Below are 16,031 nucleotides of genomic sequence, written 5' to 3'. Positions count from 1 at the left end.
TGTTTAAATTAATTCGTGACGCAGCTTTCAGGAGGGAGGGAAAAGCATTTCATGTTCATTGTGATGAAAATGATAACACAAACGTATACATGTTGAATATAATCAAATTATTTTAACACGTTCAATTAAAAATTTAATTAACAAACTTTACTAAAAATATAATACAAATAAAAATAGACAATTAATATAAAATAAAGTAAAATATTTTGCGTTGCTGAATCTACATCCTGCAATGCAAAATATTATAGAAACCTATTTAACGGAAGATTCACATATAACTCTTATTAATCCGGTTGTATGTATTTTTTTTTTAAAAAAAGCTAACTTATGTAATATATCAAAATAGAAATGTAATTTAGTTAATTTTTTTATCCTATTTCCAAAATTATGTATTAACTATAATTTCTTAAATTCGATGTTGGAACTACAATGAAAATTATATTCGTGAAAGCTTGCTTTGTTTTAATTAATTATTGTTTGTATTAGGAATATTATAATTTTTAGAATTATTTTATTATGTTTTTTAAACTTTGAATCCGATATAAATTGATTTAATTCTTTACTTTAAATTTTAGGCTTTATTTAATAGTAAATTAGTGACTATGACTTTTTTATTGTAACAATTAAAATTATTCATTTTAATTTAATTATTTAATTATGTTTAGTCTTCACAGTATTATCTATACTATTATATAAAGCTGAAGAGTTTGTTTGTTTGTTTGAACGCGCTAATCTCAGGAACTACCGGTCCAAACTGAAAAATTCTTTTTGCGTTGGATAGCCCTTTGTTCGTGGAGTGTTATAGGCTATATATCATCACGCTATACCGAATAGGAGCGGAGCAGTAATGGCTAATCTCAGGAACTACCGGTCCAAACTGAAAAATTCTTTTTGCATTGGATAGCCCTTTGTTTGTGGAGTGCTATAGGCTATATATCATCACGCTATATTCAATAGGAGCGGAGCAGTAATGGCTAATCTCAGGAACTACCGATTCGAACTAAAAAAATATTTTTGTGTTGAATAGTCCTTTGTTTGTGGAGTGCTCAAAGTTATATATCATCACGCTATGACCAATAGGAGCGGAGCAGTAATGGCTAATTTTAGGAACTATCGGTTTCAACTGAAAAAATCGTTTTGTGTAGGATAGTCCTTTATTTATGGACCGCTATAAGCTATATATCATCACGCTATGACCAATAGGATCGGAGAAGTAATGAAAAATGTTGTAAAAACGGGGACAATTTATTAGTTTTGAGAGCTTCCGTTGCGTGCGCTGCGTAAACGGTTAAAGTTATGCAACAATGATGTATGACGGGATTGTTCCTCTTAAAAAGTTCTAAAAAATATATTATAAAACAAAGTCCCCGCTGCATCTGTCTGCCTGAACGTGTTAAACTCAAAAACTACCCAACGTATTAAGATGAAATTTGGTATGGAGACAGTTTGAGACCCTGGGAAGAACATAGGCTCCCGGGAAACTACTACTTTTATAATGGAAAACTTTAGCCTGAAAAACTTTATAACGCGGGCGGAGCCGCGGGCAAAAGCTAGTAATGGTATATTAGTAATGTTAAAAACATTATTTTTTGTTATATATAATTTGCATGCAGTCTTCACCTATAACCACAATTGCACTTAACCATATCTATAAGTATATCGGTGTGCATTGAGTTGAGGATCAATAAAAAAATACTTTTCTCAAAGGTCGATGATTATTCTCTTTAGAAATTTATTGCATCATATTAGGTAATATTATGTATTAAAGTTATTAAACTTCATAACAAGAGTATAATAATTATATAATTGGATGAGACAGCAAAATGCAGAACCGATTAGAAGGAACGCCATTAACAGGGATAAGATAGTCTTAATACATTTGCGATTAGACGTAATAAACAGTGTATAACTAAAAGAGTGTTCATAATAGAGGTGAGCGGTATTTTTGTCTTTGTGAAAATTCAAACTATGTATGAATCTTATTCTCTTAAAGTTGATCAATTATCACACTATCGTGGGCAACACACTCCTTATACCGTGGGCAGTATAAGACGCGCTGGGATTTTAGTCGAAACAAACATTTCTGATAACACAAAAAAACGTAGGCAACGCCGCGCCGCAGCACGAACGGTTAGTAAGATAATAAAGATTATAAACGCTCAATATAATATGTAATAAATAAAGTGACGACCCACATGTGTATAGAATTTCATGTTACTGATAGCAGTCTGCAATAAGTCAGTGTTGAGCACGCTAGGACATGTGGCGTGCAACTCCGAGAGACAAGTGGTTCTTTATTCAATGAACAGTAAATTGTTGTTAAAATAAATTTATAATATGGGTGTGTTGAAAGATAAAGGTGATAAAAAACAAACAAAATATGAGACGAAGAAACTTCCAGCAGAGAAAGACCCGCCCGGTCTTCTCTCGCGTTTGTTCTTCTGTTGGATGTTCCCTATATTCTATAACGGGACGCAACGGGATTTGGAAGAATATGATTTAAAGCCGGCGAAACACGTTTACGACTCGAAGCTCGTCGGTGACGCTCTTGAGGAGTAAGCTTTATTTTATTGTTTACATTGTTTTTGTTTTAAATTCTTAATTTAAAAATACCTATTTCGATATATAAAAGTTTAAAAATAATTCTATTTCATGTTTTTTGTCCATTAGGCATTATTTAATTTGTTTATGAGTTAAAAGGCATCTATGATATTTAGAATTACTCTTTACCGTGTCAAAGAAATAATTTGTTTGGCCTTTTTAAAATATAGTGACGTGTTACGGATAACTGCTAAGGCTTATTGGAAGTAATATTATAATATTAACGTGATAATTTTGGAAAGTAGTCTTATCAGACTACTTTCCAAAATTATCTTACAACTAACTTTTAAAACAATATATTTACATCGAACGTGAAATAGTTTAGAACTTACTTTTTGTTAATATGATTATATTTATATTAATAATATGTAGATAATATATATTATTTATAATAATTATGGCTCCCTTCTTTATAATTATGGCCATGCTGCGACAGCCTGTAATTAAAACAGCACTGCAGCAATCACTTATGGAATTGTTAAAAAACAAACTATGTAAGGTGTATGTTTTGTTGGCTGTTCAAATAAATAAATACATAATTGGAGTATAAAAACTATATTAAACAAACAAGCAGTAAACTAATATATCGCGTTACGAGTGTTCTTTGTATTTAGATCAGAATATTAAGGAGCCGCTTGTCATTCAATTTAATACTACAATTGATTTAAATGCCGCATAAGCTAAGAAGTAGCGTCAAGCCTGTAATATTTTATGGTGACAATCCATCGTTATTTTACCGTATCGCCACTACGTAACATTTTCGCGGTATTTTTACGTAGACAGAAGATACCCTCTCATGAAATAACAGTATAATTTACTATAGGTATAATATTTTAAATGTGAAAGCTTGTGGAAAAGTGTGGATGTTTGTTAAAAGTAAACGCAGTAATAATCGAAGGGTTTGGATGAGATTTGGAAAACGCATAGTTGAAATCTTGGATATAGGCTACCTTTATCCCGATGAATTGCTTCCATGGATATAATGGAATTTTTCATCTGATTTTTTAATAGATGGCAATAGCATTGTACCGTGTTTTAGCGACTTTTGTAGATGGAAAGGCTTCCCATTCGTGCGAAGCCGCGAGTAACACCTCGTAAAAAATAATAGTAATATAATTTTAGATACTATGACCTTGTTTGAATTTTATTTTGCTTCTTTAAAACTATGGTATGTATACAATGAATTTGTAATCAGCCAGCCAGCATAGAGCTGCTATTAATGTTCTTAGATAGTCCATTGAAATGTTACATTTTTTAGGCCTTACCTTGCGTTTTTTAGAGGACGCAATTTTATTTTTTTGAAGTGTAGGGGAGGTCAGTCTAAAGCTAAAACCAAGTTTGTGGGGTCGCCACCCTTGTCCTACGGCCGCCATCTTGAAAATAGGGGTTGAAATGGTTTTACGATGTATCTCTTAAACTATTTATCTGACAAAAAATGTATAAACATTTTTGTTGCAAATTAAATTCTCTACAACTTTAGTCTAGTAACTTTTGTCGTAGAACTATAAAAAAAGTTATAAGCGAAAATGTTAAGAAATTCAATGTTAAGCAATGTCCATTGCAACGTCATCAGAACGTGTGTTTATAAGGTTCATAATACTCTTTTTTGTACTCTCATTAATACCCGAATACCCAAGGGACCATTAGGGAACAAAAGAACATCTGCCTGCTATTATTATTATTATTTCTAACCTCTCTTATTGTAAGAATAGCTGATAATATTGTGTTGAAGTTGTCGTTCAACTTATATCTTTTAGTTGTGCTACATATTTCTGTACGTGCGGAAGTATTTTATTCTGTTTTTGATTGTGAAGACGATTTCGAATGATTTTAGACACGATTTTAACTTTAGTGAAAACTACTTTTTTTATTAGCATTTTGACTTTTAAAAGACTTTTAAAAGTCAATATGCTAATAAATAACTTTACTACGACAACTTCAACACAATATTATCAGCTATTCTTACAATAAGAGAGGTTAGAAAAATAATAATAATAATAGCAGGCAGATGTTCTTTGTTCCCTAATGGTCCCTTGGGTATTTGGGTATTAATGAGAGTACAAAAAAAATTATTATGAACCTTATAAACACACGTTCTGATGACGTTGCAATGGACATTGCTTAACATTGAATTTCTTAACATTTTCGCTTATAACTTTTTTTATAGTTCTACGACAAAAGTTACTAGACCAAAGTTATAGAGAATTTTATTTGCAACAAAAATGTTTATACATTTTTTGTCAGATAAATAGTTTAAGAGATACATCGTAAAACCATTTCAACCCCTATTTTCAAGATGGCGGCCGTGGGACAAGGGTGGCGACCCCACAAACTTGGTTTTAGCTTTAGACTGACCCCCCCTACACTTCAAAAAAATAAAATTGCGTCCTCTAAAAAACGCAACCCCAAATGTAACTTTTTAATGGACTAAGAATCCTTTGTATAGGCTGTGCGTCGTCTGACAGTTGAGAAATATGTCGTGGAAAATACGGATATTGATATTATTGGTTATCAATTGCGACGTCACATCAACATCGTCAATTGAGTAAATGAATGATGAATTACTTAGTCAGAAAATGAATCAAACGTATACGTAGGTAGGTGTGTCATCTTTCAGTATAAATACAGATAACTGAATAATATCAAACAATTTGTTATTCATGTTACAAAAAGAAAAAATGACTGCAATTTAATAGGCTTAAGATTGCTTGGAGTCACGTATTTTTATAGCCCCATAGGAAAAAGGGAGTTAAATTTACTTATATTAAAAACTCAAATATCTTGTTATTTATACTTACATCTTATTATAAAGGCTGTCTTTTAGAAATTATGTTTTATATAGGTATAACTATTACTAGAGATCCTTTTTTTCGACAGTTCATTAGTTATTTATATAATTAATAATTGACTTACACCACTTACCAATTCCGTAATCCTTTTCGAAGAAACAAAATAACTATAACTTATTTGCAATTTTTTCCAGTCCACAATTTTTTCAATGATAACATACAATAATAATGGACCAGTTATCATTTGCTTTACATAATTATTCGCAATTTTAATGGATTCGACTGCCTCTGATGAAGTCTCATTCTCATCAGCCTACAACTGTCCACTGCTGAACATAGGCCTCCCCTAGAGCGCACTACGTTGCTCGGTCCTCCGCTCTCCTTATCCAGCGTCCACCGGCGATCCTACGAATGTCGCCGGACCAACGGGTCGGAGGTTGTCCTACGCTACGCTTACCGAGACGCGGTCTCCACTCTAGGACTCGTCTGCTCCGAGGTGTCGGGTCCCAATTCCGGACGGGAAATGTGATAGTGAGTTTTTCTACTCAGTATCATCCCTACCAACCCGTACTAGGCCAGCGTGGTGGACTAAGGCCTAATCCCTCTCAGTAGTAGCGGAGGCCCGTGCCCAACAGTGGAACAGTATATAATACAGGGCTGATATTATTATTATTATAATATCATCCAGGAGTCTGGATTGTGACCGATAAATAGCAATAGTGAAGTAGCCTATTATTACTCGGGCCTGAACATAGCTGGCCAAACACCTTCATCACTTTTCCTATTTAATTTATTAAAATTATGTTAAATTTATGAAAATTAAAATTACGCCGAGTGCATTGGCCCTTATGTTTTTTTGTCTATAAAAATATGTAGGTACATTCAGTATTAAAATATAGTTACTCAATATTGCTGTGGCATTTCGCCATAGACATTTATAAGATTAGAAAGTCGGTTCGAGTAAGTGTAAACAAATATAATTGTAAATGTGTATTACCCGCTACAAATTCATATTTGCGCATACAAACAGATAAGAAAGATGGTCTATTTACGTATTGCTTGGATTAATATCGACTTATATCACTGAAATTAAAAACAATCCTATTACTTAGTGCAATTCAATATTTTTCAATAAATTACTGTTTTATCTATTTGTGCCGAATACAAGGGATTTCAATACCGCGGCGGAGGCATTGCAACCGAGATTATCCATAAAGGCCATCCCTCTACTATTAGTTTTAGATCTTATTTGTTTTTATCTTTGTTAGATTGGAGTAGTGACATGTAACGTAATATTTAGAATGTTATAAGCCACCTTTTTTATTTACATCAAACAGGATAGTTTTTATAGTAAAAAAAAGGGAAAATATAAAATAGAAAGGTATAGCGATGATTTTTGTATTTGTACCTTGTAAGGACTTCGATTGGATAATATGTACTGATATATTGTATTTTGAGGCTTTATTTCAAATCAGCCGGAGTCATGTGGTTTGGACCATGTGAATTAAGTCCTGGTCCCCGGGATATTCGTACAAACATTAAATCTGTAGAGCGTTAACTCGTATAGAATAAAGATATCACTTCCTAGAAACTGAATTGTAATCTACTTATTGATAATCACAAACCGAAACAAATTACTCTAAATATTCTATAAAATATACCTTTTTGATTTTTTTACAGGAGTTGGTTACAAGAAGAAGCTGCTGCTAGGGGTGCCGGTAGAAAGCCATCGTTCAAGAAAGTGTTATTTAGAACGTTTGGGTGGTCGTTCGTGCCGGGCGGCATTATGCAGTTGGGTTATGTATCCTTCAGGTAAGTACTTAATTTCAATACGGACTTCTTATATCATGTTCTCTCATAATTTTATAAAATCTTAAAATTATTATCTTCTTTACAGTACTGAATAATTTTAATCACATTATGATTAATCATATTTGCAAATAGCTTTTGCCGGATGCTCGTGTGAGACATTTTTTCTATGATAAAAGTCCCGCTTATAAAATATGTTTCCGGGATAAAAGAAGCTTACACTACTCAGGACTCATTTAATTTCCTTTTAGTGAAAGAATTTTTAAAATCGCTTTACTAGTTCCCGAGATTAGTCCCTACTAACAAACAAAACTTTACCTCTGTATAATATTAGAGATATAAACGACATGTATTTTTTAAGTTATCTATAATTATCTTTTTAGATCAGTAGGTAATCTAGTATAATCGATATATTCATTACTAGTGTACAAGTGTATAGATTAAAAAAAATGCTCATTTAGTTCACCAATTAGTAAACTAATTAGAATTAGTGTTGGTAAAAGAAAGATATGTTGACCCGTATTGGGATCGGAACTATTTTTTTTAGCGTTAAAATATGTTTCTTCACTTATTCTGGATGTTTTACGAAAACCTTGATAAGGTTATCTCGTAAATCGAAACTGTAATCCTGTTGATAACACGTCTCATAACTACATCCAATTAAGTTATTTTCCATCAGATATATTTTCATTACAGGACGGGCACGCCCCTGCTTTTTGGAAAACTTTTGTCATATTGGTCCGCTGAATCCACTATGAGTCGAGAGGAAGCATCATATTACGCAATCGGCATGATTGCTTGTAACTGGATAGCAGCATATTTAAATCACCATGGGAATTTATTCTGCCAACAATTCGGCATGAAACTCAGAATCGCCACTAGCTCCTTAATGTTTAGAAAGGTAAAAGTAACTATGTAATATTTGCTTATAATGTGTAAGATAGAAAGAAATGTTATGACTTGGGTAGTGGCTGTCGGCATTGATAGAATTATAATTTTCATTATCATTATAAGACAATATTCCTTAACAATAAAGGTGTTTATAATTTGCATAATATTATATTTTATGTTGTAGATAATGCGCATGAGCAACAGCTCTCACGGAGAAACCACTGCAGGGAAGGTGGTGAACCTTTTGTCTAATGATTTACAAAGATTCGATTTGGCGTTCCTGTTCTTGCATTTCGTTTGGATTATCCCTATACAATTGGTAGCGGTTTGCTATTTGGGTTATTACCAGGCGGGGTACGCGGCTCTTATCGGTTTAGCTGCACTCATTATTATAGCTTTACCTATTCAAGGTAATTATGATAATACTAGCCTTCACTCGCAGGTCCATCTGCGTGAAATCCCTTTTGTTGCGTTTTTTATTAAAAGTAGTCTATACGTTTAAGGCGGGGTCTATCTTTGGGGTTAATTTTATCCAAATCTTTTTTTTAGCGGTTTAGGCGTTAACTTATAACAAACAAACAAACATCTTTAAAAGTTTTTCACATTTATAGTGGAACTAAGCAAACAACAGTATTTGAGGATAAAATTATAATTTAATATTAAGCATAGCGTGCTGCAAGTTGCATGAAATAATTTCGCAAGGTTATGCTCTTTACTCACACATTTTAATCAATGCTAAGCATTATCAGTGATCTTGTCCGTCTGAACCTCAAATGAAGTGGCGAATGAAAGAAAGTTACAAAACAGTGATTGGTTAACTTTTATTGCTGATTAGTAATTTTTATATACTAACTTGTTTCCTTTTTTTCATTATTTTAAACTTGGTTCTTATATTTAACCGGAAAAAATATTCACCAAAATCTAAAAACAATGTGTTTTCAGGGTTTCTTGGTCAAGTATTAGGCAAGATTCGAGGTCGCACTGCAGAGAAAACTGATGAAAGGATTAAAGTGATGAGCGAAGTTATAAATGGCATTCAAGTAAGTTATTGAGTAGTTATCGCTAGATACCTATGTATATAATGATGGACCGCTTTATAGAAACATATGAAAAAAAAAACAAGTCATAACCCAAGACCTATTTACTCACTAAAAGTATTTAAAATTACCGAAACTCAAGACCTGAATGTCCCGAAACCGTACCGATCGATTATGTTGATTCAAGTCGGTTCTGGTCTCGCTTGTTGAAACGCGACCACTCGTTAGAAAGCTTCGCGATATTCATGCCTTGTTAAAAATAAATACCGATTCCAAATATTCTGCCGATTTAATGCAGTCGTATTGATTTTGGCCCTTGTCGCGCTAAGATAATTGACGCTTCCCTATCAAATATAACTGTATACAGATACAGTACATAACATACATATACACGGGTATAATAATAAAAAAATTACACCCGCGTGACGATACATTTTTTATTACTATTCATGTGTTAAGGCATTAGTTTGATAAAAGCAACAAGTATTAAGTATGATATAAGTGTGCCTTTTGTGACGCAGATTAAAGAACCTTCTTTAGATTAAATTGTTTTATTATAAGGTATTAAAATTGAAAATATTTAACAATAACAAATTTAAATAACAAAATACGGTACCGAAGGAAGGTCTCTCGTATGGGAAGACCCATTTGTGTGAGTACGGTCGCAATGTCTTTGTTTGGCGTCACTCAGCAATGAACTGTTTCGATGAGAAGGAGATAGAGTAGGACTTGTAATTCATTTATATAATTTTTTTAATATAATGTTTTTTGACATTTGTAGGTGATAAAAATGTACGCATGGGAGGTACCGTTCCAAAAAGTAGTTGACGAGAAGAGGAGAAATGAATTGAAGGAGGTGCGGATGGCGACAATCCTTCGCACAGTGTTCCTCGGGTTCATGATGTTTACGGAGAGGACTGCGCTGTTCCTCACAATCCTCACTTTTATCTTACTTGGCAACCCTATGAGCGCCACTGTGGTGAGTAGTACAACCAATTTAATTGCTATTTTTTACTTTAAATAGCAAAGAGAGGGAGCTTAGTTTTTTAGATCTAGAATTTAAAGATACATCGATCAAGAATTCATATTTATCTGTACTACACTTGGTTATGGTAATTGTATAAAAATAATAGTAAAACTGAAATATGAAAAACATTTGCTGGTAGAATCTGGATAAAAATATAACAATTCGTATAAGCCGGTCTACTTGGTAAACGTAATTTAATATAGAAGTTGAATATATTCTTACCTTATTCAATAAAAAACATTGCGTCAGAATGATTAAAACCCGTTTCCTAAAATATTGAATATTAATAAAAAGCGGAACCAATCGACGTGGCACGCAATAATAGACGGAAACCACAAAACTGTGCAGTATAGTACATGTGTAGTATATTATATCAATTATATATTATAAGTTTAAAGTATATTTATATTGTTTCGTATTTTTAAGGCATAGAATCGATAACTTGGGTTAAATGGCGCGGGTCTACCAATTATGAAAATTCTCATATGGTATCAGCGTCCCATCGTCGAAGTACATTTTAATAAAGAAAAAAATATTTGACGGTTCCGTAATGCAGCCACCCAACAAAAAGTGTAAAGCACTTTTTGCTGGGTTCGTCCGTTCGCTGATATGGAACATATACATTTTTTAGAAACTATCCAATATATTTTTGTTAAAAATATATAAATATACATTTTTATATAAAAATAGTTACGTCTTTTGTTTATTTACTTATTTATTGGATTTTTTTGTTCTAGATTTATCCGCTGCAGCAGTTTATGAACGCGGCACAAATAAACATAACCCTGATATTGCCGCTGGTGCTGTCGTTTACAGCGGAACTCATTGTCTCACTCAGGAGAATTCAAGAGTTCCTGATACTTGGTAAGTACTTTTTTGTATTGACGCCTTAAATCTTTTCCTTTTTAGTTTATTCCTTTTTTCAATTGTAAGAATATATGACTTTCCATTTTAAAATATAATCATATAATGAAATATACAAAATTTGCGTCATGGATAAAACAGGAAACATTCCATACCTGTCTTAAGTTTTAGCCTAAAAGAAATATACTTAATGTTCTAAATATAGCTGAGAAAAAAAGTGTTTTTGTTAAATTACAAGGCTGAGGCCGCAAGCAGTAGTTAGTTCCATAATTGGTCTAATTTCCATATCACGCAATAAAAATATTTTATGCAATTAAAACATTATTTCCTTTCAAAACCTGAAGAAATCCATACAAACTGATATAGGTACTGGTTGTAAATTAGTAGTAGACCTAAGTACGTCCCTGTTTTTAAAAACTGTTAACGTTGATTATGAATTTCATTAAGCTAATATTGCAATATTCAAAGATTTGAGTAAGTATAAAGATAAATACGTGGAAAATAACAACATATCAGCATTATCGTATCATACGCTACAATAAGCTATAAACAAGAATAGTGTAGACCGCACCGTGCCGCGATAAAAAAATCTTATCCATGAAACTTGATATTTTTTTATTGAGTGTAATAACAATGCAGAAGTAAAACAAAATATAACCTTGTAGGTTTTTATAGAAAAATATGCCAGCAGCTTCGGCCACGTAAAAGAATTTTCCGGAATAAGAGTCCCACTCTATATTTTCCCGGGATAAGAAGTATATCTATGTCCATCGCAAAATAAATCTCCATACCAAATTTCATCGCAATTCGCTAGGTAGTTTTTGAGTTTATCGCGTTCAGGCAGGCAGACAGATGCGCCTGGGGTCTTTGTTTTATCATATATTTTTAAAATCTTTTTAAGAGGAACAAACATGTCATACATGATTGTTGCGTAACTTTAATCACACGCAACGGAAGCTCTCAGAAGGAATATTTTTTCCCCGTTTTTTCATTTATCTGCTCTGCTCCCGATGATCATAGCGTGATTTTATATAGCCTATAGCGTTTGTCGATAAATGGGCTATCTAACACTAAAAGTATTTTTAAATTCGAACCAGTAATTCTTGAGATTAACGCGTTTAATCAAACAAACTCTTCAGCTTTATATAATAATATAAATGAGTAATTTCTAAGACAAAACACTCACACAAGGCATTTCGGATAAGTGAGATAATTATAAATACCATGTTAAAAAATTATATCAATCTTTAATCTATCACACAATAAGGAAAATGTCGCTAATCTCTTTTCGTCCGGAATCTTACCTTATTGCTTTGAAACGTTCATTATGGCGTTTAGGTTCATACTTTAATTTCCTCATTTATCATTAATGTATTTCCGTAAATATCTTCGAAGAAGTGTGCAGGGGCGCAACTAGCGCGCCCAATTCGGCCAAGATTAGTACTATGATGTGATAGAGGTCAAATTGTAGGGCATATATTTTTATGCTGAGCAATTCAAATCATTAATTATGATTGGTGTCCACGGTTCACAACCGTTGTACGCTGCCACTAGACCTCAGAGCCGATATCCTAACGTTACTGTTAAGGCTACCATACCATAAGAGTAAAGTGAGATATTTTATTCAAAATGCGGTATTTATTGTTTGCGTGCAATGGGGAATATAATAAATTCTGTAGCGAAACTTTATCGAATAGTCTTGCAACAAAAGATACTCAACTCGAGGGAGTAGGGACATAGTTTAGAAATTGCGCTAATTTCAATGGCGTACAAGAGGCGCCCACAGTTTCAAACATGAAAGTAACTGACGGAATAATAACAATAATATTGTCAAAGGCAGAGCTGATAATGTTTTAGATTGTATGGAACGTTATGCCATGTTCATTCTAAGTGTAGTAACGATGCTCGACGCCGAAAACTGTACTAAGAACAACATGTTTTAAGAATAGCGTTACAATTACAATTTTGAATGCCCTTTGTTATATGAAATTGACATAGTACACAGAGGAAATTTTTGAAATCACGGGTAATGGACACCCCATAACCTAGTTTACGCCTTATACAAAAAGGTTTGATCCAAAGTTTGAAAGATTATCACCATTACTCATGGTAAAATATAGGACCGGCAACAAATACATTATACAGCTAGTGCCTAATAATTATTATTATCAGTAATGGGATGATAAAACACTCTTTTTATTGCGAAAATATTACATACCTACACGATGTGAATATTAAATTAAGTCAAGATTTTTGCATGTTAGCGGGGCAGCCGCTTGGATTTCAAAAATGTGGGCTTTCAGCCAAATTTTTAGCTAACCGTATTACCTATACTAGGAAGGTTTTTTACGGTGCATCCATACAAACTGAGAATATACTTCATATCGCTTTATCGTACTGAAAGGCAAAATATAGTTACAACGTAAATATTCTTATTACGTTATGGTTTATTGTTATAAAATACCGTCTGAATTTCTGATTTTATTTTTATCAAGTTATGTCTTCTGGGTTTTAAACTAGTCTAATTCGTATCAGGAAATGGAGTTTAATAGACGATTTAAAACTTAAAATACTGAAAACATAGGTGTTCTTTAGTGCCTACAGAAAATGAATGTCTTTTATTGGTATGTTATGCATTTGCCCGTTATAAAGGGTGTTTTCGATTCTATTGCTATATTATTCATCCATGTTTTGATCTTTTAACCATATCGTAGCTTCGGCGCTTATTTGTCCAGCCGATTTTTTTGAAAACATGTTATGAATGTAGATATGATATCCTTTTAATTTTGGGTCTTTCAATACTAGTAAAAATGGCTGTTAGATTAATAGGCATTGATGCGACGATACGAGTTGGCCTTTCTGCACTTGATTAAAAACATTTTTGATTGTTGATAATATAAAGTTCTAAAACTAATAAGAGATAAATGTGTTATGAATTATGACTAAATGGCTTGTAATGAATGTAAATATCATACGATGGCGCGTTATTGATAGCAATATACTATCTATGTAAGATCAGTATTTGCAGGCGATTACTACAATTCACAAATAATACAGATCTTTCAAACCGATGCACAGTAAGAAAAAATACTCATATATATTTTTATTTTATTATCGGACGTTAAAAGAGAATACCAGTAGTCTTGTATTATAACGGCCTCATGGCTTGGCGAACGTTAAAAACTTTTTTTATTTACGTACTAGCTTTTGCTCGCAGCTTTACCCGCGTGAAGAATTATTCCGAGATAAATGTCACGCTGTATATTTTCCCGAGATAGAAAGTAGCCTATAACTTTCCCAGGGTCTTGAACTATCTCCATACCAAAATTCATAAAAATCTGTTCAGTAGATTTTCAATAAATCGATAACATACAGGAAGTGGGACTTTGTTTTATAATATGTTTATATGAGTGCGTGCTGGTACCTGATGTAGAACTTTCTTCACAGACGACAGAGCCGATTTGATAGCCACCACTCCGGCGACGCCAACAAGCAACTTGTTCAGAAACGTAAAGGGGAGTTTCCGAGAATTTCATCCTGACGCAGTGAGACCGCTTTCTTACAATCAAAAATCTGATACATTTGTCGCTAGTCATGCAACCGGTAAGTGCTATAGCAGGTGACATTATTAATCTCCGGTTATTGGTATAATCATCAGGCTTTGTTAGTTCCATCAGATAGTATTGATAAGCGGCATACCTTATTGATTATGTAATAAAGTCGTATCTTGAACATTCTAATACCTACTTCAGGAGAGGTAAAAGGTTTATTTCGTAAGCTTGTTTTGCTTGTTATTTTTTTAATAGATATAATTAACCATGATCAAGTAATATAATCAAGATTTCAATGTGAAATGATATAATAATTAAAAAAAAGTAAATTGTTGTTTAGGTGTGTAAAGTCTACAATGTGGCTGAGTGCTTATCATATTAAGATATAATATATTTTATAATGCGTGTCCTATGTTGCACACATTATATCTGTACAATCTTGTTTAACGTCGCTTATGAGTTGTGTTCATAATATTGACATAATGTTGATATAAGTTGTTGCATACTGCAATGATAATTTTTTGTGGTAATGACAATATGTTTATTTTAATGAATATATATTATTATTATGATAATATACATCGAAATAATAAAATATATATAAGAAGACAATAAAAATATTCTATTGCACAATAAAGTATTTGAACTAATTCAAAATTTCAAATCGCCCTTAATTTTTGCTGTCCGTATCAACAATGACCTTTTTTACTTCAAATAAATTTCAAAGAGTTTACTTTATATGAGATAAACAGAAAACAAAATTACTTTTGAAAATAATGTGGAGAAGCGTTTTGTTCAGTTACATTTGTGGCTGATTGTACTTATTTTACTTCTTCCTGTATTATACTTAGTAATCTGGTTGAATAGATAATATTATGTAAGTTGTGGTAAGAAAATGATCATGAACCATCGATGAATCGCTGCGATGGATAGAATGAAAAGTAAGATTGTAGGGAATTTTGTATTTCCTACAATATATATAACCAAGAACCGCAGTTAAAATTTATGATGCATCTTATTAATAAGCGGTTGTATTTTATCATCGAAATAAACATAAGTGTTTAATTGAACAGGTAATATGCCGCAAAAAAATTCAAGATTATTACGAAGCATGTCACACTTTGACGATGCGGCTGTGCAAATCCATGACGTCTCGGCCAGTTGGACTGGAGACCCTAATTTTCTGGCATTAAAAAACATATCTTTGCGGCTGCGTAAAGGAAAACTTTGCGCCATCATTGGACCTGTCGGGTCTGGAAAGGTAAAAATATATATGTGTATACATGATCCGAGTCATCTTTAGTTTAGTTACGTCGCCTCTTACCGCCTAGTGCATTATTTATGACATAATTAAAAAATATGTCGACCGTAGTCAGTTATTTATAATAACAGGGTTTTATTAGAGCTATAAAATAGAGTAAAATATACGTTACTTTTTACAAAGCAGGATTATAATTGATGT

General features: G+C 32.7%; 1 protein-coding gene across 1 annotated transcript; it reads left to right on the top strand.

The window, feature by feature from the left end:
- Positions 1-2,207: 2,207 nt before the first annotated feature.
- LOC119192371 (multidrug resistance-associated protein 4-like) lies at positions 2,208-15,830 on the top strand (the record flags this gene model as incomplete). The annotated part of the gene is made up of 9 exons (XM_037446193.1): positions 2,208-2,555; positions 7,071-7,202; positions 7,896-8,100; positions 8,275-8,500; positions 9,033-9,130; positions 9,909-10,106; positions 10,892-11,018; positions 14,466-14,621; positions 15,643-15,830. Coding segments are annotated over exons 1-9 (1,548 nt in total), but the record flags the coding sequence as incomplete, so codon positions are not given.
- Between the last annotated feature and the right edge of the window lie 201 nt (positions 15,831-16,031).

Source organism: Manduca sexta, unplaced genomic scaffold (genome assembly GCF_014839805.1).
Source record: "Manduca sexta isolate Smith_Timp_Sample1 unplaced genomic scaffold, JHU_Msex_v1.0 HiC_scaffold_2704, whole genome shotgun sequence".
In the NCBI taxonomy this organism is placed as follows: domain Eukaryota; kingdom Metazoa; phylum Arthropoda; class Insecta; order Lepidoptera; family Sphingidae; genus Manduca; species Manduca sexta.
The sequence above is the reverse complement of the archived record's forward strand: the minus strand, read 5'-3'. Positions and strand labels throughout refer to the sequence as shown.